Below are 21,171 nucleotides of genomic sequence, written 5' to 3' on the forward strand. Positions count from 1 at the left end.
CCTCTGTTAAATATATACAATTCTTCTATACATATTTCCACATTTATCATGCAACACAAAAAAATATTTTCTTGTATCTGCTTTGTAAAATGAATATTTATTCATGGAATCTTTGTTACTATGCTTAGAGGAAAGGTGCTAATGAATTATAAAATAGTTATAAGCTTATAGTCAAAATGAAAATATGATTATTTGTTAAAAATAGAAGTGCACTCTGAGACTGAAGCAGACACACACATATGACCAAAACTAGAGTCTTCATATTCCCTTTAACTCCTAGGATATAGTTGATACATGACAAATAATAAGCAGTCTATTACTATTAAGAATTATAAGAGTTTATAGTAGTTTAGTTTTTAAAAATTCTGACAAGGTGTCATAGGATTAACTTTATTATTAAAGTGTTTTGACTTTTTAACATCTAAACATTTAAGCATTTGATCACATATAAAGTGAGGAAGGAAAGAGTTCAGTAGTTTTTGTTGACTGTTGAAGCTTTATATTTTAGGTTTAATATGCAGATATCCTGAAGAAGACTATGAGTCATTCCCATTACCAGAATCAGTTCCCCTCTTTTGTTTACCAATGGGAGCATCTATTGAATGTTGGCCATCAAATAGCAAATACCCTCTTCCTGTTTTTTCTACATTTGTATTAACTGGAGCTTCTGCTGAAAAGGTACTAAATCATTGGACAAATTATAGCTATGAATTTTGTGTAAATTTACAAGCTTTTTGTTTCTACTCTGTAGCAGTACACATTTACAAAACAAGCAAATAGTAAATTTTAAATTATTATACATCATTTTATTTTTATTTAAATGTAGTTCATTAGCAGTATCTAGTAATGTATGGCCTTAATAGTTGGAGGGTAAGCATGGGAGTTCAAATCCTACTTTGTGGCATATGTTAAGTATGTGTCCATAGGAAAGTCAACATAACCTCTTAGTGTTCCAGGCAATTCTCTATATCTATTGCTAGTTGACTTCATCTCTGTGAATGGATTTTTTATATATATATTGGAGTTCTCCATACCAATGAAATCACAGGTTTTGACAAAAAAAAAAATTGTGTATAAAGCAACTGAGACTTTCTAGAAGTCACAAAGAAATCATTTTTCTTATCTTTCCAATCTTTTCTCTGCCAATGTGATAAAAAAAATTTTTATAATCACAACTTACTCCAATAAGACTAACGCTAGGAAAGGTCACGTTCTTCCTTGGCTTACTTCCTTAAAACAATAGCTTATAAATTGATACAGAAATATTGGCAGAATCTAGGGCTGTACTTTTACTGTTTCCACTTCCTTTCCTAGGATATGAAATTATTTCTATGGGTCATTTTTTTTAAAAGAATGTGGTTAGGACAGTTTTTGCTCTTTTAAAGGTAAAATATAACTTTTCTTAGGAGTCCAGAGCAGTATCTTATTGTCAATTGAGGGTGGAGAAGGGTAAAAGTTTAATGTTCCCAAAATATTTACTTATTTAGTTTGCATTAAAAAATATAACAACATACATGTTACCAACATGAACTATTTTTCAGGTCTATGGTGCTGCTATTCAGTTTTATGAATCATACCCTGAAGAGAATCTCACAGAAAAACAAAGATTTCATTTGGGATTAACATCTTCTACAGAGGAGAAATCTGATAGCTCTAAAACAGTTCACACTAATAAATGCATATGCCTTCTTTCTCACTGGCCTTTCTTTGATGCCTTCAAGAAGTTTCTGACTTTTCTATATCGGTACTCCATCTCTGGACCTCATGTCCTTCCAATTGAGAAGTAAGTTGGAAATTGTTTTGGTTCTGATTTTAACTTTTGTTAGACTTAATATGTAGTTTTTATGTTTGTGAATTAGCCAAATTTCACATGGCAATTAGATCTCTTTATAACATTTTCTAAATATGTAATTCTATTATTTTAATTTCATATAATATATGATACCATATATAATAAATAAAATATAACCTTCGATAATTTTATATATATGTATATATGTAAAATTATCGAAGGTTATATTAAGGGATCATTTCCAGGTGAGAGGCAATGTGATATAGTAGGTAGAGGTGAATTCTGTTGTGAAGACCTGATTCAAATCCACTCCTACCACATCTTGGCTCTGAGATTCTGTGTGAGTCAATAAGCCTCTCCATGCTCCAGGCAGTCTCTTAAAAGCAAATGCAGAGCAAGTGCCCATCTATAATGGGAAAGGGAGTTTCTTCATCTGGAATTCTCTATGTGAATAAAATTGCAGTCTGTTCTAAAAAAAAGAATTTCAAGAACTATTGCTAAATTTTGTTTTTGTAGCAGAATTATTTGTCATCTATTATTTTCAAAATGAAATATGTTTCTCCTGTTTGTTTTTCTATAAACAAATTATTTTTTTTAATATATGAAATTTTTTTTTATTTAATGATTACTTTATAATGACAACATTATTCCTTGCACTCGTTTCTTTTCTGATTTTTTTTTCCCCCTCCGTCCCTCCACCCCCTCCCCTAGATGGCAAGCAGTCCTTTATATGTTGGATATGTTGCAGTATATCCTAGATACAATATATGTTTGCAGAACCGAACAGTTCTCTTGTTGCATAGGGAGAATTGGATTCAGAAGGTATAAATAACCCGGGAAGAAAAACTAAAATGCAGATAGTTCACATTTGTTTCCCAGTGTTCTTTCTTTGGGTGTAGCTGCTTATGTCCGTCATTTATCAATTGAAACTTAGTTAGGTCTCTTTGTCAAAGAAATCCACTTCCATCAAAATATGTCCTCATACAATATCGTTGTCGAAGTGTATAATGATCTCCTGGTTCTGCTCATTTCACTTAGCATCAGTTCATGTAAGTCTCGCCAGTCCTCTCTGTATTCATCCTGCTGGTCATTAAAATCCTAAACTAAAAAAAATTCTTTAAAAATCATTTTTGCATGGTCCCATGGCAAAATCATACAATACATAGTCAGAAATGGGTTTCAAATCTCACATGTCACATCCAAGCTGAATGATGTGGGCAAGTCATTATTTTCTCTGTACCTCAATTTCTTTATCTATAAAAATGAAATTTTTGTACTAGATACTCTACAATTCATTTAAGCTCTGAATCTATGTTTGAATAGAATTTATATGATGCACAATAGACGTTGAATTTGTAGTTGAATTTTTCCTTACTTAAATATTACACATCAAAATTAAAGGAATTGGATTTAATTTATATTTGATGAATCTAAATTAAATAAACATAAAAACTTATATTTGTATAATATTTTAAGGTTTGTACTTTCCCCACAACAACTTTTTGAGGTTGTTATTGCAGTTTCAATCTTGTCCCCACTTTAGACCAAAGCTTATGTGACTTCTGAGTCATATAACTGCTAAGTGACTGAAATAGGTATAAATTATTGTTAGTTATACTGACTCCTAAGGACAGTAATCTTTCTGTCACTTAATACAGCCTTCCTGAACTTTTTGCGTAAGGATCTCATACAACTGATCTACGTTTCTTTGCTCTCTTTTTGTCTGTCATGCTATTTGTCCCATTTGTCACCAAGATGAATGCATAGAACCCAGAATGATCCAGTTTTCATTATATAGTAACTTAACTGTCATATAGGAGTTTATATCTTTTCTCTAACTTTGCCTATTCATGCAAATTATTTTAGGTCAGTGAGGGCCTGTATCCCTTATTTCCCTGTATAATAATAGTAGTTACTAACAATTTTATTTGATGCTTCATTGTGGCATTAAAATGATTCTGAGTGCTCAGAAGCTATGCCAGTGGGAGAGGCAACTTCTTCCAAGATACTGATTGAATATGGTCTCAGGAATGTCTATATGTTTATTGTCTGCAGACTAACCAGCCTAGAATAGTTGGGACAATCTTGACATCAAGATGAAAACAGAATAATGCATATGTCATCCACAGCAATTCTCCACGATCATCTTATTACAGAGGAATTATGATTTGTATCTGTGGAAAAAGTACTTTTGTTGACAAAATAGCAGACTTTTGAAGTATAATAACAAGTGTATTTGTCTATTTTGTGCTACTAGACAGTAAGTAGTACGTATGGCAGTTTAGTTACCTTTGAATGCCCCTCATGGCACCTAATATAATAATAACTAGCATTTATATAGTACTTTGTGATTTGCAAAGAGCTTTACAAACATTATTTCGTTGCAGCAATATGGAAGGTAAGTCCTATATTTATCCCTATTTTACAAATGAGGAAAATGAAGCAAACAGATGTTAAATGAATTATGCCCAGAATCACATAGCTAGTAAGTGGTTGAAGCATATTTGAACTCAGGTCTTCTTGACTCCAGGCTCAGTGCTTTGTGTACCATTTGACTATCTAACTGCCCATTCATTATGAAAAATCCCTATTTTATTCAATTATGTTCAGAAAGTTGATTGACTTTTAAGAGGTAAATGGTCAGCTTTCTCTTTGATATATGGATCTTGTCTGAGAATGGTCACTTTGAACAAAATATGCTAGAGACTGACAATGCTGGCTCCTTTAGCCTCTCAGGAAGGCTGTATTAAGTGACAGAAAGATTACTGTCCTTAGGAGTCAGTATAACTGACAATTTATACCTATTATTGGTAAATAAAAGAATGGAAGGGCAGACATACTGTGGTCATCACAGAGGCAGGGAGGTTTGGAGCTCACTTTGCATCTGAGAGGCTAAAGGAGCCAGCATTGTCACAGGATTCTAGATTGGAGATTGGAGAACACTGAGTCCCACCTCTCACTTTTCAGTTAAGGAAACTGAAGCAGAGACCCGTGAAATGATCCAGGTTCAGAAAGAGAATATTTGAGGCAGGATTCTAACCTAGAACTTTATAATTCCAATATTTGTGAAATTCCTAAACTGTGTACTCTAATGGATGCTGGGATGGGGGAGAAGATACAAAGATAAATAAGGCATTGTCAAAATAATTGTTCTATATAGGCTATTATTAATATGCTAAAAATAATTTTTTATCTTGATGCCTTTGGAAGAAAAAAATGAAATAAGTGTTTTGGTCATTTAGATCTGTTTTATGTGACATAAGAGGTGCACACTTGTACAAGATTGACATAAATTATTTATCTGTATTTTATAGTATAAAATGGTTTGGAATTAAGTCTTAGTTTGACATTTTTCTCTTATTTTTTATAGACATATTTCACATTTTATGCACAAAGTTCCTTTTCCATCTCCTCAGAGGCCACGGATTTTAGTTCAGGTAACATTTTCTTGATTTTTATGATAATCATATGAATATTTTTCTGTTTTATAAAATTTTAAATAATAAATTTCAGATTAAGGTTTGGGCATTTTTAATGTTGCTTGAAATTAATAAATCACTTTATTGTACTTCTAAATTAAACTAATACTCAGTTTTTGTTAAAAGATTGATTCATAATAAAGAAATGAAAGGAAATAAAAACATGTATTTTATTATATTTATGTTTGATATTTTAAAATTTATATTCATTGTAATAATATTTAAGAAAATTGTTAGAGAGCAGAATAATTACAAAGGAGAAAACTAATAGTTAAGGGGAAGCTAGGTAGAGCAGTGAATAGAGCACCAGCCTTGAAGTCAGGAGGACCTGAGTTCAAATCTGGTCTCAGACACTTAACACTTCCTAGCTGTGTGACCCTGGGCAAGTCACTTAACCCCAATTGCCTCAGCAAAAAAAAAAAAAAGAAAAGAAAAGTGATAGTTAAAATAGTTTCTTCATAATCTTTGTGCATCTAGTTATGATAATTATAAATGGGAGAAGGGAGTTTTTAATGGCATCTTCATAATCTTATACATATTTGCTCTGTGATATGATTTTTAAAATCAGTTTTGGGTTTGGAAATTACTTCTTTGTCATTAATGAAGCGTTCATTCAAAACACTATTGCTTTAAATCTGTTCCAGTTATCACCACATGATAATCTTATTCTTAGTCAACCTGTATCATCACCTCTTCCTTTGAGGTAAGTAAAACTATATTTTCAAATAAGTTTAAATTTATTTAAATTTTTCATGAAATTTTAAATGCATGTTATCCAACTTGCATTTTTTTACAACTATTCTCTACTAAACTATATATTATAATTTCAAATAGTTATCTTTTTACTGCATTTAAATCTCTTAGGATCAGTCTTTAATAGATTTTGAAGACAAATAGGACTATAATGAAAATGTTGAATATTTTGTCTATTTTTGAGGGTTTTTTTTAGTTTCAGATGTTTTCTGTTTCATATGTCCAAATATTTGCATGTTATAAAAATATATTGCTTTCATTTCCCCCTAAAAGCTATATATTCCATACATAATTTGAAAAAAGAATAATAATTCCAGTACTACAGACTAACAGAAAAACATACTTTTATCAGTTTACAAATTAAGAAAAATGATGAAATGTGTTTTCCTGTCATGCAAAGCACCTTGAAATCTCATTATGAATGTAATTTTCTTTTTTCCTTTTTTTCTTCATTTAATAGTTTTTAAATAGATGTAAAAATAGTTTTTAAAACAGTCATTTTTATGGTATTTTTGAGCTTCATATTTTTCTCCTTTTCTCCCCCTTCTCTTCCTCCCTAAGACAGCAAGTAATCTGATATGAACTGTACTTTTATACAGTCATGTTAAATAGATTTCCACATTCGTCATGAGCAGCATAGTTTTCTAGTAATAGAATTATAGTCACAATACAATTATGCTATTATGTAGTATATACCTGAGGAAGGAGAACTACTTATATATTTTTATCTTAGTTTTTTAAAAATTGCATTGGTTTCATCAGTAACTTACTTCATATCTGTTCTTTCATCTTGTAATTCTTATTCCACATTTTGTGATAGAAATAACTTAATTCATAATATTTTCTGAATAGTTTTATCGCAAATCAACATCTTGCAAGTAAAGTATTTCATACATATTTAAAAATAACAAATAGTTATGTTGCCATACATGTAAACATTTTATACAGCAAGTAAATTTTTTAAAACCATGTTTGTTGAATTAATTTTGAATGCTTTAGAGGAATTTGGTGTTAAAAGAATAAGTTACTATTTCCTTTTGTAAAGGAAATAATCACACCTAATTTATCTTTTGATAAATTCAAGTGATTATTTGTTGATTTGTTTTAAATCACTTAAATATTTTGATTGTTCAAAATTGAAATATTGGAATATATTATGTGCCATAACCAAAAAAGCTTTTTTTAATATGCCTTTTTGTTGGAATCCTTACTAACTGCTAACTGATTAGAGTTGATCTAATCTTACAAGAAGATGTTTTGGGCAGAACCTGAAACAAGGTACTAAGTAGAACTAATTAATACAAGGCTTGTGTTCACACCTTTACTCATTGGAGTTCAATGAGTTCACACCTCCCTTGAAGCTTTGGGTCAGAGAGCACTATGGGAGAAAACCCATAATCCCTCTCTCTGGAAGGAGCATAAATAGGCCAATGGGCCAGTCGAAGAGGTTCTGGAGAGGAAGACGCTACAAGTCGAGATTTCACTGGAATGACATGAAGACTGGAACTGGCTGGAGGCTGAAGAAAGCAGAGGCAGAGGCTGAAGGACCAGACCTTTGGATTTAAAGACATTTGGAGAGAGCTCTTGGAACCAAGCAGAGAGATAGGCCTCTAAGCTAACCGGGCTATATTGGAGATAATAAAAGATCTGAACTTTTATCACCTGGCTGCGTTTTGAGAAGAACAAGATCACCACATTTTGGCGCCCAACGTGGGGCAAACAGACCCCCTCAGTGGATTTCAGTGGAAAAGCTCCGATCCTGATTCAAGTGGAAAAGCCTCTGATCCTGATCCAGTGGAAAAGACTCATCAACCCAGAAATTAGGGTGAGTGCAACAAAGAAATTTTGTTAGAAGAGTTAAAGTAGAATTTCAGCTAAGATGGGACAGATATTTAGAAAACAGCCTGTTTCTGTTCAAGGAAAATGTTTAGAGAGCATTGTCAAAGTTATGGAAAGCCAAGGTTTAATTATAAGTTTACAGCAAATCACTGAACTTTTACAAATTGTAAAGGATATATGTCCTTGTTTCTCTCTTGATAAGGAATTAGATCTAAATGAATGGAAATTGGTTGGAGAGGATCTTTGTCAATTCTATGATAAAAATGGGCCTAACTCAATAATTAATACATATAATGTAATACAATTGGCTATAAGAAGTTATTTAAGTGATAGAATGATGAAAAGGAAAGTACAGGAGGAAGAAATGCCAACTTTACTAGGTGAAAAGGAGGACGAATCAGATGAGAATGGAATTAATTATAATTCTGAGTATGATACTTCACAGCAGGAGGAATTAGGTGATTCCACATCTCATGACCCTCCCCCCACAATGAACCCTTCATGGGTGGAACAAGGGGGAGGGAGAGAGACAGAAACACAGTCAGCTTCTCCTGTAAAGCAGAATTTGACAAGATTAGAAAAAGCATTAATTAAAGCAAAAAATGAAGGAGAAGATATATCTGATTTTATAAATACATATTCTGTGATTGAAGAGCTCAACTCCTCAGGTCAAAAAGAGAGAAAATACACTCCTTTTAATTTGGAAAAAATTAAAGATTTGAAAAAGGGTTGCACTCTTTATGGGGCTACATCATCTTATGTGAAGATGTTACTGGATAATTTGTCTAATGAAATCCTAACCCCGAATGACTGGAAATCCATAACGAAAACTTGTCTTGAACCGGGACAAAATTTATTGTGGCTTTCAGAGTTTCATGAATTATGTAGGATTCAAGCCCAATGCAATAGGCAAACAGGAGCTATTGTACAAGTTGCTTTTGACCAACTAGCTGGTGAAGGTCAGTATGCAGAGAGTTCAGAACAAATTTATTATCCCATAACAGTGTATGAGCAAATTTCTAAGGCTGCAATAAAAGCTTGGAATTCTCTCCCTGGACAGAAAGATGGAAATAATGCTTTCACAAAAATAGAGCAAGGTCCCAATGAACCTTTTGCAGATTTTGTGGGACGTTTACAAACAGCTGTAATAAGAACCATTGGAGACAATGCAGCAACAGAAATAATGATTAGACATTTGGCTAAGGAAAATGCCAATGAGATTTGCAAGAGAATTATATGGGGGCTAGACAAAAATGCTCCTTTAGAAGAAATCATAAGATGCTGTGCCACAGTGGGCACAAATGCTTATTATGCCCAGACTATGATGAACATGGAAAGACAAGGTCCTTCTTGGCAGAGGAATTCTAGAGAAACTCGTCGATGTTTTCATTGCGGAAAAGTTGGACATTTGAGAGCTCAATGTAGAAATGGAGACAGAGTGAGAAGACAGGGTGAGAGAAAACCCAAAACCCCATGTCCAAAATGTAACCAAGGCTTTCATTGGGCCTCTAAATGTATATTGACCCAGAGGAAGGAGAGGCAAGGCCCAGCTCCAAAGTATCAATCAAAGGACAGGTGGGGCATGATAGCAGCTGAGATTACACCCAGAGAGACTTTAGAAATTCAGAACTCTGATGTCATCAACCAACAGAAAAGCAATCAGGATTACAGTTGGGAAGAATACAGGCCTTTTAAGACAACAAGACAATATCCAATGCAAACAACTCCAAAGTAATTACCAGATGATGAGGAGAAATCCCAAATTTGGTAAATAGAAGGGAATTAGGTTAACTGCTTGGGGAAGAGGATCTGCTTATATTTCCACAGATGAAGAAAGAATCAGATGGCTGACAATGAGACTGTCAAAAGGACTCTTAAAATCTTCAGAAATCATTGGATTCCCTAATACAAGATGAAACTATTTCAGTTCCTGAAAAACCAGCAAGAATCATTGGGTTCCTTAAGATGAAAAATTGTTGATGAGACTTTCTGCAGTACTTCAGAGCTTACAGGAACTATTGGATTCCTGGCACATGAACTAATGGACAATGGATTGCTTATGGACTATTTCTAGGACTTATGGACATGTGTAAATTTTCAGGTTGATTTATGTTGTTACAATACTACTAGCCTGTGTTATATTGCTATGTGCTTATGTAAATTATGTATAATGCCTCCCATATTGATGGATTTATGTATACCATGTATATCTGTTACAAAGTTCTGGCCCATATTGATGGATTTATGTGTACCCCCTCAGAAACCCCCTATGTTTTAAAACAAAAGAAAGGGGGAGATGTTGGAATCCTTACTAACTGCTAACTGATTAGAGTTGATCTAATCTTACAAGAAGATGTTTTGGGCAGAACCTGAAACAAGGTACTAAGTAGAACTAATTAATACAAGGCTTGTGTTCACACCTTTACTCATTGGAGTTCAATGAGTTCACACCTCCCTTGAAGCTTTGGGTCAGAGAGCACTATGGGAGAAAACCCATAATCCCTCTCTCTGGAAGGAGCATAAATAGGCCAATGGGCCAGTCGAAGAGGTTCTGGAGAGGAAGACGCTACAAGTCGAGATTTCACTGGAATGACATGAAGACTGGAACTGGCTGGAGGCTGAAGAAAGCAGAGGCAGAGGCTGAAGGACCAGACCTTTGGATTTAAAGACATTTGGAGAGAGCTCTTGGAACCAAGCAGAGAGATAGGCCTCTAAGCTAACCGGGCTATATTGGAGATAATAAAAGATCTGAACTTTTATCACCTGGCTGCGTTTTGAGAAGAACAAGATCACAACACCTTTTCTCTACCATCCAACTAAAGCACTGCTTTTTAAAACATGATTCTTTATTTAATCAAGATCTTCAAAATTGATCTGTTTTCATATAAATTAAGCAGATGAATAACCTTTTTCTATTGTAAAAATCACATAAAGGAGATTAGTGATTTTGCAGCCACATAAGCACTAAATTTTTTTCATTGTAAATTTAAAAGCATAATGGCAGAAACCAATATAATTTCATTAGATTTAAGACTGTATCAAAAGCACAGATTATTCCCAGTCATTATTTGCTCTTTTCATTTCTGATCTTTCAGACAAATTTTGTGATTTTTTTTTGTCTTCAAATATTTATTTATGATTCGTGTTTATATTTTTATTAACAGTGGTGGCAGGTTTTCAACACTGCTACAAAACCTGGGTCCTGAAAATGCTATAACACTACTTGTGTTTGCAGTAACAGAACATAAAATTCTCATCCATTCCTTGCGGCCTTCTGTCCTGACTAGTGTGACAGAAGCCTTAGTTTCTGTAAGTATGAATTTCTTATTGGGTTTTAGTTTTTCAATATAATTATTTAGGTAATTTTAAACTTTTAATATTTTAACTTGAAGTTATTTGTAAGTATGTTTCTCCTAAAATAGCTGGATAGCAGTTGATCTGGAAAAAATCTGGAGTCTAGATGCACTGCTGCATCTAGAAGGGCAAATAGTATGATATAGCAAAAAGTCTTCTGTTTTCTTAGGTATCATGCTGCCAAAAAAAAAAAAAAAAAAGGAGACCATGCATAGCGACAAATCAGCCTTGGTAAAATTACATTTGGACCCACTGTGTTCCGTTCTTTGTACCACATTATAGGATGTTTAAAGATTGAATATGTCTAGAGGAAAATGATTAGGATCATAAGGGTCATAGAAACCATGCTATATAAAGATTGATGGAATAGATTGCAGTTATTTAGCCTAGACAAGACAGGATTTAGGAAGAACAAGATAATTGTCATCAAATATTGAAGGACTATCATATGGCAGAGTCAACAAGCATGTATTAAGCTCACTATGTAGTACAGACTAATAAAATCCATACCCTCAAACAGCATACATTGTAAAGGAGAAGACAGACAACTTGCAAAAGACATATATAAGATATATGTGTTATACATGAAGAGGGAATAAACTTGGACTTTCTTTCCTCCAAAGAATATAATTAGAATTACAAAAAGGTAATTTAGGCTCAAGGGAAAATCTAATCAACAATTAGTGCTATCTCAAATTGAAATGGGCTCCTGGGTAAAGTTTATACTTCTACTTCAGTGGAAGTTTTTAAGGAAATTCAGTAATTTCCACCTCTTTGGAAGTTTTCTAATGAAGTCATTTATTGGTGATGATGTAGAAGAAGAGCTTCTTGTGCAAGCCTGAATCAGATAATTTTTGAAGTCCCTTCCAATTCATAGTCTTTTAAAAATTCAGGGGAAATTTTTTTTAATTTTTAATTTCTAATGTTTTATTTCAGTTAATGACTTAATTTGATTAATGTTTTAATTTTTAGATTTTTAAAAATGTGTTGATTGTTTTACTGAAATGCCCCAGAAAATCACTGATTTTTACCTGCGTGGCTACTTGTTTCACTGTGTAGATTATAATCTGTCCATACTTTAGTAAACCATTATCATAAATTTCAATGGCTAAAAAAAAAAAAAAAAAAAAAAATCCCTCATGGAGAATCCTTTTTGATCTAGCTAGCTTAGACCTTGAATGATAACAAATCACCAAATCTAACAACATAACCCATACTTAAAGCCTTTTCTGCTTGGGAGTATCTACTAGAATTTCTAATGCATACTCTATTGAATCATCAGAGTAGGATTATAACAAATGTAACGAAATGTTAGCTCTGGTTATAAATGTCACACTTTATCAAATGTTGGAAATGAAATATGTGTTTAAAAGATAATATTTTATGTTTACATAATTTGCTTATATGGTAAACAGTTAAATTTTCTTTTATCTGTTATTTATTCAAAGATGATATTTCCTTTCCACTGGCCATGCCCATATGTTCCTCTTTGCCCATTGGCTTTAGCGGATGTTTTGAGCGCACCATGTCCATTCATAGTAGGAATTGATTCGAGATACTTTGATCTCTACGATCCACCACCAGATGTTAGTTGTGTTGACTTAGATACCAACACCATTTCTCAGTAAGTATACATGAACGAGTTCTGAATCTGGTTTTCTAGGTGTAAGTATTTCGTGATCACTAACTATGGTTCTTTATATGATGCATTTCCTACATGTATAAAGATCTGTTACTATTTTTGAATCAAATCTATCTACATTTTCAATAGACCAAATTTCTAACAGTAGAGACCTCTTTGTTTAAAAGAAAATGGATTTTTCCTGCCATAGCTCTTTAAATATTTAAGAAGCATATTTTAACCTTATCCATTTTTTGAAAGTTGGAATAAGAAAAATTAGAATTAAGAAAATAAATTTCTCCTCAATGCAAATAATAAATTAATGATGAAATCATAGGTGCAACCTAGCACTTATTTTGAATCCAGTTTAAAAGTTTAGAGAGTAATGGTGTTTGCTTCTGCTGTGGGAAGATAATATCCATTCTTAATTTTACCATGTTTAAGTAGTTGTTGAGTATTATTTCACTTTTTATAATTTCCTTGTGTTTTTTGGGAGGTTTGTCCTTGAAATATTCCTTTATTTATGTTTAATCATATTTAAGCTATTCAAGAAAAAGAGAAAATATAGCTGTGCTACAGCAGGGGTTTGTTTTATAGCTTTGTATAGCGAGAGGTGTTCAGGCTACTCCCAGTTTTCCTATAAATAGTTTAGCTATCATGACCGAGGTGACTGAATATGTCCTAGAAAGAGAGAAAACAAATAACCTGCTCACACATTCTCCCCTGAAGATAATTCCTCGTCTCAGTTGATTTGTGAAGCACAATAAGTAGTAAAGTTTTTATAGCTAATAAATGTAAAATATGAGCATATGCTTCTGTTTACTAACAGGCAGGCACTTAGATTTAATAAATTTTCTAATATTTTGGTATCTTTAAATAATTTTATGCTAGTTATTTAACCTTACTGCCAGTTTTTAAGCCATAAAACTTTAGTTTCATGGAATAACTAAGAAAGCATAGGAAAAAAAATTTAAACTTTTTAGTCTAATTTAGACTTTAGTCTAAAAGAAAACACTTTTTAGTTAAGGATTGATTCAAAGACTTCCCAGCAGCAAGAGTGAGTAAATATTTATGCTTATTCATAACTAGTTTTTATTGCTTCTTCTCATAAGATATTTTAATCATTGGTTAGTTGGCAGTCTTTTAGATGCTTTAACTGCTTTACTTTTTTTTTCTCACACATTTTGAGAAAAAATTTAAAATAAAAATGTTACCCATATAATTCTTCTTCCCATACACTCTTTTATCTTCAACTTTTATATTCTTATGTTACTTCCAGAAAAGGATTATTGTGAGTAGACTTGATTTTATCTTTTACTGGCAAAACCAGAAGAGTAGAAAACTTTTTCTCACTGATTGGAGTGAGAGAAATTATGCAACACTCTACCTTAATATTCCTTGTGTAGGTGAACTTTGGAAATCTTTTTATTTCATCTCCCTTTTCCTTTACCTAGAATAAATAGGCCCTTTTCTTGCTATACAAAAGTTGAGCGGGTATTAGCTCCCTTTTTTCCCCTTGAACCAAAAGCATTTAAGGCCCAACCTAGAAATTTGAGGGAAAAGGAAATGTTAAATGAACTTCTACCTTTTAAATCAGTTGTCAGTAATGGGCCTCTCCTTCCTCTCTGATGCTTATGAACATGTAGAATCTCTCATAAACCAGCATTTCAACTTGAATGAAAAATGCTAGAACAACAGAGGAATTTTTTTTTAATTTTTATTTAATAATTACTTTATATTGACAGAATCCATGCCAGGGTAATTTTTTTACAACATTTTCCCTTGCACTCGTTTAACAGAGGAATTTTATAAGAAGATATTGTTGTCATTATGGGGACATTGTCCCAATGACAGGCTGAACATGAGTTTGGAACAGAACTCTGAAAAACAAGTTATCCTCTGGAGTCATAATTGGCCTTTGAGATTCATCGAAGATAGAATTAGAAGAGCTATTAGTGGGATTTGTTTTTGTGCTAGGCTCTGGATGCTGTGAAAGTTATGTATCTTAGGATCCAGAAGTATGTCCAAGTCTTAGACATTACAAATGTTGGATAGCGTCTGTGATTGTTGTCAAGCCACTTAATTTTTCTAGACCTCATTTTTCTCAGATCCAAAATTAAAGGGTTGGATTACATTATTTATAAGCTCTTCTCTAGCTCTGTGATCCAGTGATGAGAATAACTAAATTCTAAAAAAAAAAAAAAAAAAAAAAACTCCATTATTGTATAATTCTAGATAAGTCACTTTTCCTTTGTGAAATAGGAAGTGAACATCAAAGACTGATAAAGGTATCAAAAGATTGGTAAAAGGAAGATCAGAATACAAATGTTTAATATCTTCTTCTCTAGTTTTAGAGGGAAAATGATGAGGGGAAATAAAGGTAATTGTAAAAACATTATTAGATGTAAACAAAATTTTATACTGGATGGGATGTATTGGGTTGGGAGATTTTCAACAAGAAAATATAACACATGAAAAAGAACTGTGCTAGATTGAGTTTATTATCTTTTTCCTTGCAACAAAAGAGAGAGAGAGTGTGTGTGTGTGTGTGTGTATACATATATAAAACTACAACCATGAAAGAAAAGCTAATCCTAAGTTAAAATCTTTTCAATAACTTAAAAATCATTTCCTATGTCAAGGGAAAGATCCCTTGACAGAGTGATCATTGCCACTTGGCTATGCTGTTGAAATATTATATTAAGACTTTCACAGCAGGACCTCTAGAAGCAAATGGAATACAGTCTCTACTCTCAGCCCTTGTGGTAGAGAAGGAAACTCCTAAGACACCATGTTTATAGGTCTCAAACTAAAGCTTTCATAAGACTGGATTTCTCTTTCCTAACTTTTTGCTGTTGTATGGGGAAATATTTCTCTCAATCGTTCACCATTTTCTGTTATGAGTTCAAATGTTGGAGTTCTTGTTCTTCTCAAAACACAGCCGGTTTAGCTTAGGGCCCTCCGAATATCTCCAAATCCAAAGGTTCTGTCTGCTAGCCTCTGCCTCTGCTTTCTTCTGCCACAGTGGTGTGAGATGAAGATGAATCTGGTTGTCCACTCAACTCTCACTCGTAGCTTTATCCTCTGAAAGCTCTTCGTCTGCCACCAGCCAGCCAAGTGGAAAAAATGTATTCTCGAATAGCTCTCTCTCCTTATATGCGAATCTTCTGAGAGAATGGGATTATGGGTTTTCTCCCATAGTGCTCTCTGGCCCAAAGAGCTTTAAGGGAGGTGTGAACTCCCTTGAAGTTAGAAAGTTTACTTTGTGAAGCTGGCATACTTGTGAACTCCAATGAGTAAAGGTGTGAACACAAGCCTTGTATTAATTAGTTCTACTTAGTACCTTGTTTCAGGTTCTGGCCAAAATCTTCTTGTAAGATTAGATCAACTCTAATTAGTTAGCAGTTAGTAAGGATTCCAACAATTTTCTATTATGATCTTTTAAAGATATCATATATTGATATTGCTTCTGGCTGCTGTGTTTTTTCTATTTGACAAGAATTCTGAACCCTGGATGACAGTTTCTTTGCTAATTTACAACTCCTTGTGAAAATTAAACTTCTAAGAAATAGCAGAATGAGTGTTATTGCTGATACTTTTCTCCATTTTTCAGCATATATAGCTTGTACAATGAGTAGGTTGGAACTATTATAATTTCCTTTAGTGTCTTCTCATTATCTTTTTCTGATTTTGAGCTATAGTTCAGTCAAACAATGATCTGATTTCACACAAAGAGCTGATTCTGAAACGTTTGCATTTCAGTAATTAATCATTTTTTATTTGCTAGGATAATCAGTTTCATTTTTTTTATATTGAGTTTTGGTGCTCATCATGTTTAGTATGTATTTACTGTATTTTTTTTCCTTCCCTTCTTCTTGAAGAAAGATTCATGATATATTAGCATCAGTCTTCTGAATAATCTTTTTGAAATAATATTTTCCCAATTACATGTAAAAACAATTCTTGACACTTTGTTTTTATTGTTTAAAATGTATTTTAAACTTAAATACAAAATAGGAAAAGGAAAAAATGGCCATGTGCCCAGAAGAACAAAAAAGAGGGTTCAAAATATAAAGCAATAAATTTCCATTTCAAAAAACCTACATAATAAATACTACACATTATATTCAGAAGTGTTCATTTTTTCCTTGCTTCTTAGAACATTTTCTTTTGTTCTGTGCTGTGCATTTTTTACTTTATTCTTTTATTTCCCCTTTTCCCTCCCTTCTCCCAAGATGGCTATAATTAAGCACAGATATGTTTTCATACACGCATGACACATACATGCCTACATAAATACATATACATAGATATCTATAATCATACATACACACGCACACATATATGCATCTGTGTAAGATCCTTTTTTTCTGAGGAAGGTAAATATCTTTTATTTTTATTTTTTTTTATTTTTAATAGCTTTTTATTTACAAGTTATATGCATGGGTAATTTTACAGCATTGACAGTTGCCAAACCTTTTGTTCCAATTTTTCCCCTCCTTCTCCCCATCCCCTCCCCTAGATGGCAGGATGACCAATACATGTTAAATATATTAAAGTATAAATTAAATACAAAATAAGTATACATGTCCAAACCGTTATTTTGTTGTACAAAAAGAATTGGACTCTGAAGTATTGTATAATTAGCCTGTGAAGGAAATCCAAAATGCAGGCAGGCAAAAATATAGGGATTGGGAATTCAGTGTAATGGTTCTTAGTCATCTCCCAGAGTTCTTTCATTGGGTGTAGCTGGTTCAGTTCATTACTGCTCCATTGGAACTGATTTGGTTCATCTCATTGCTGAAGATGGCCATGCCCATCAGAATTGATCCTCATATACTGTTGTTGTTGAAGCATATAATGATCTCCTGGCCCTGCTCGTTTCACTCAGCATCAGTTCGTGTAAGTCTCTCCAGGCCTTTCTGAAATCATCCTGTTGGTCATTTCTTACCGAACAATAATATTCCATAACATTCATATACCACAATTTATTCAGCCATTCTCTAATTGATGGGCATCCACTCAGTTTCCAGTTTCTGGCCACTACAAAGAGGATTGCCACAAACATTCTTGCACATACAGGTCCCTTTCCCCTCTTTAAGATCTCTTTGGGATATAAGTCCAGTAGTAACATTGCTGGATCAAAGGGTATGCACAGTTTGATAACTTTTTGAGCATAGTTCCAAATTGCTTTCCAGAATGGCTGTATGTATTCACAATTCCACCAACAATGTATTAATGTTCCTGTTTTCCCACATCCCCTCCAGCATTCCTCATTATCTTTCCCTGTCATTCTAGCCAGTCTATCTGGTGTGTAGTGGTTGTAAGATCCTTTTGAAGGCAGATAATAACTTCTTACCTAAGACCAATTCTTTCCATATATTTCTAACTCCAGCTCCTCACTTCTTATACCACTGCAGTATTCCAATTTTATTCTGTCTAGTTATTTTAGTCTAAAACAATATTGATTAATATCATTGACAGATTGTATAGTTTCCCTATTTTTCTCTTTTGATAAATCTATTTTAGCTTTAAATTTATCTGAGATGTTCTATTTTTCTTTTCTTTGTTTTTCTTTATTAAATCTTTTTATTTTTCAAAACATATGCATGGATAATTCTTCTGTATTAACCCTTGCAAAACCTTGTGTTTCAATTTTCCCCCCTTCCCTCCACTCCTTCCCCTAAATGGCAAGTAGTACAATATGTGTTAAACATGGTAGAAATATATGTTAAATCCAATATATGTATACCTACTTATACAATTATCTTGCTGCACAAGAAAAATCAAATCAAAACAGGAAAAATGAGAAAATAAATTACAAGAATACAATAACAAAAACAGTAAAAATACTTTGTTGTGAACCACACTCAGTTCCCACAGTCCTCTCTCTGGGTGTAAATGGCTCTCTTCATCAAAAGATTATTGGAACTGATCTGAATCATCTCACTGTTGGAAAGAAACACCTCCATCAGGATTGGTCATCAAATAATATTGTTGTTGCCATGAACAATGATCTTCTGGTTTTATTCACTTTACTTCACATCAGTTCATATAAGCCTCTCCAGGCCTCTTTGAAATCATCCTGTTGGCCGTTTATTATAAAACAATAATATTCCATAACATTCATATACCACAATTTACCCAGCCATTCTCCAATTGATGGGCATCCACTCAGTCTCCAGTTTCTGGCCACTACAAAAAGGACTGCCACAAACATTTTTGCACATGTAGGTCCCTTTCCCTTCTTTAAGATCTCTTTGGGATACAAGCCCAGTATTAACACTGCTGGATTAATGGTATGAATAGGTTGATAGAGATGTTCTATTTTTCTTTTGAATTTAAAATTTTGCTTCTGAAACCTTGGGCATCTTTCACTTCTTTATTCAGAACCATATTTCAGAATCATTTTCACCATTCTCCTCCTGCATATCTTCATTTTGAAGTTATCAAGTATTAAAGTTTGTGTTACATTAATTTGGAGAGTCTTGTCAAATTCTTCATAGAATTTTACTTTATCAAATACTGATGTATCAGCCTCAACTCTCTTCATGTGATCCTATTACCTTTTCTTGCTTCTTATCTTTTTGAGATCTTTGTATCATTTGACATTGTTTATGGCACCATCATTCTTTGTTCTCTTTTCTCCCTGGATTTTTACAACACTGTTCTGTTAGATGGTCTTGGCATATAAAAAGAGTTTAATATATGTTTGTCGACTGAGTGATTGATTGGCCAAATCTTCTTTATCTCTTTTACAAGAGCATAATCCATGTCCCATCCCTTGTATACAGATGTACCCTCTCCTCTTCTCTCTAATGCTCTCTTTATCATCAATTTAAGGGACAACCATCATTTTTATAGAAGTTTTCCCCAAACTTCATATCTAACCCTCAATTCTCTTGAGCCCCAGTTCTGCATTAGAGTTAGTACTCTAATAACAACACACTCTTCTAGAACCTGGATCAGTAATGAATCTCCATTCTATGATGAATCATCTGAAGAAAAGCCAATCAAGCAATCAATAAGTATTTATTACAAATCAAAGTGCCAGGAGTTGGAATTATTGCTAGGTATCCTTGATTAAAAAAAAAGACATAAAGTAATCTGCAAAATTGGAAGTAGAATTAAAATTGTTACAGAAGAACATATTTTAAAAGAATAATTCTTATTTGAAAGAGAGGTTATATTTTTAATTCAACATTTTCTCTTATTTCATAGGAGCAAAGAGATTATCTAAGTTCAATGGCTTCATTTTGGGAGGGAAGAAACTGAGGTCCAGAGAGGTTAAGTGACACATTCAGAGACATGCATCTCATTAATAATAACTAGACCTGTAGCCTAGATTCCTGAGTACCAGGCTGATAATAGAAACAGAAAGGAAAATATTGAACTGAATATACTTGAATAATTTAAAATTTAATTTATCTTTTGATTAGGAAATTACATATTTTGCATTGCATAATATACATATTTCTTAGCATCACATTACAGAATGCATAAAATATCAGAAGTTTACCTAAGGAACACTCAAGACATATAAATATAATTATAAAATAATTTTTAAAGAAATAAATAACTTTAAAAATTGAAAGTATATTTATTACTCATGTTTGAACCCTTCCAATATAATTAAAATTATACTATCTAAATTAATTTACGAATTTAGTGCTATGTTAAACTATCAAGGCAATAAAATATGGAATATAGAACTAGATAAAATAATTACAAGATTCAAGAACAAGATGTCTAGAACAATGGTTCTTAATCTAGGGTCAGTGAATTTGATCATTATTATTATTTTGCCAACTATTTCAAAAATATTGGTTTCATTTGTTTTCCTTTGCATTTTATTATATACATTTAAAAACATTATTTGGTAAAGGGACATAGGCTTCATCTTGGACTGCCAAAAGTGTCTGTGATGAAAAAAGGGCTTAAGAACTCCTAATCTAGAATATCAAGGGGAAATTATCACAATCATCCTGGGTTTTGATAGGTGTGCTTTCCCTTTATCTTGCCCAGAACTAGTCCTCCACTTCCCTTCTCAACCACAATCTCAAAATATTTTCATCTCCATTTTAGCTATTATCTCTATCTTCTCATTGGAAACTTGGACTTTACTCCTAAAACTCCCCTGGTTTTTAGAGGTATAACCTTTTACCTTATCTTCTCTAGAACCAAGTTTCTATCTCAAATTTATCTCAATGTTTGTGTTATCTGTAAATTTAAGAAGTTCAGTATCAAGAGTCATTGATAAAAATATTAACTATCACAGAATCAGGGATAGTTCACTGAGTCCCTCCACTAAAGACTATCTCTGAGCATTATTT

The 21,171-nt window shown here is 32.9% G+C and overlaps 1 protein-coding gene across 6 annotated transcripts in view; it reads left to right on the forward strand.

Annotated features, from left to right (window-relative positions):
• The window catches only part of DENND4A (DENN domain containing 4A), a 131,401-nt gene that overhangs the window by 61,532 nt on the left and 48,698 nt on the right, over positions 1–21,171 (forward strand). For all 6 annotated transcript variants that reach the window (XM_051980828.1, XM_051980829.1, XM_051980831.1 and 3 more), the window contains exons 7-12: positions 509–678; positions 1,542–1,783; positions 5,163–5,229; positions 5,916–5,974; positions 11,028–11,172; positions 12,666–12,841. In XM_051980828.1, coding sequence (XP_051836788.1) covers positions 509–678; positions 1,542–1,783; positions 5,163–5,229; positions 5,916–5,974; positions 11,028–11,172; positions 12,666–12,841 — 859 coding nt within the window. The remainder of the gene's footprint in view (positions 1–508; positions 679–1,541; positions 1,784–5,162; positions 5,230–5,915; positions 5,975–11,027; positions 11,173–12,665; positions 12,842–21,171) is intronic.

This window comes from Antechinus flavipes, chromosome 2 (assembly GCF_016432865.1).
Source record: "Antechinus flavipes isolate AdamAnt ecotype Samford, QLD, Australia chromosome 2, AdamAnt_v2, whole genome shotgun sequence".
Taxonomy (NCBI): domain Eukaryota; kingdom Metazoa; phylum Chordata; class Mammalia; order Dasyuromorphia; family Dasyuridae; genus Antechinus; species Antechinus flavipes.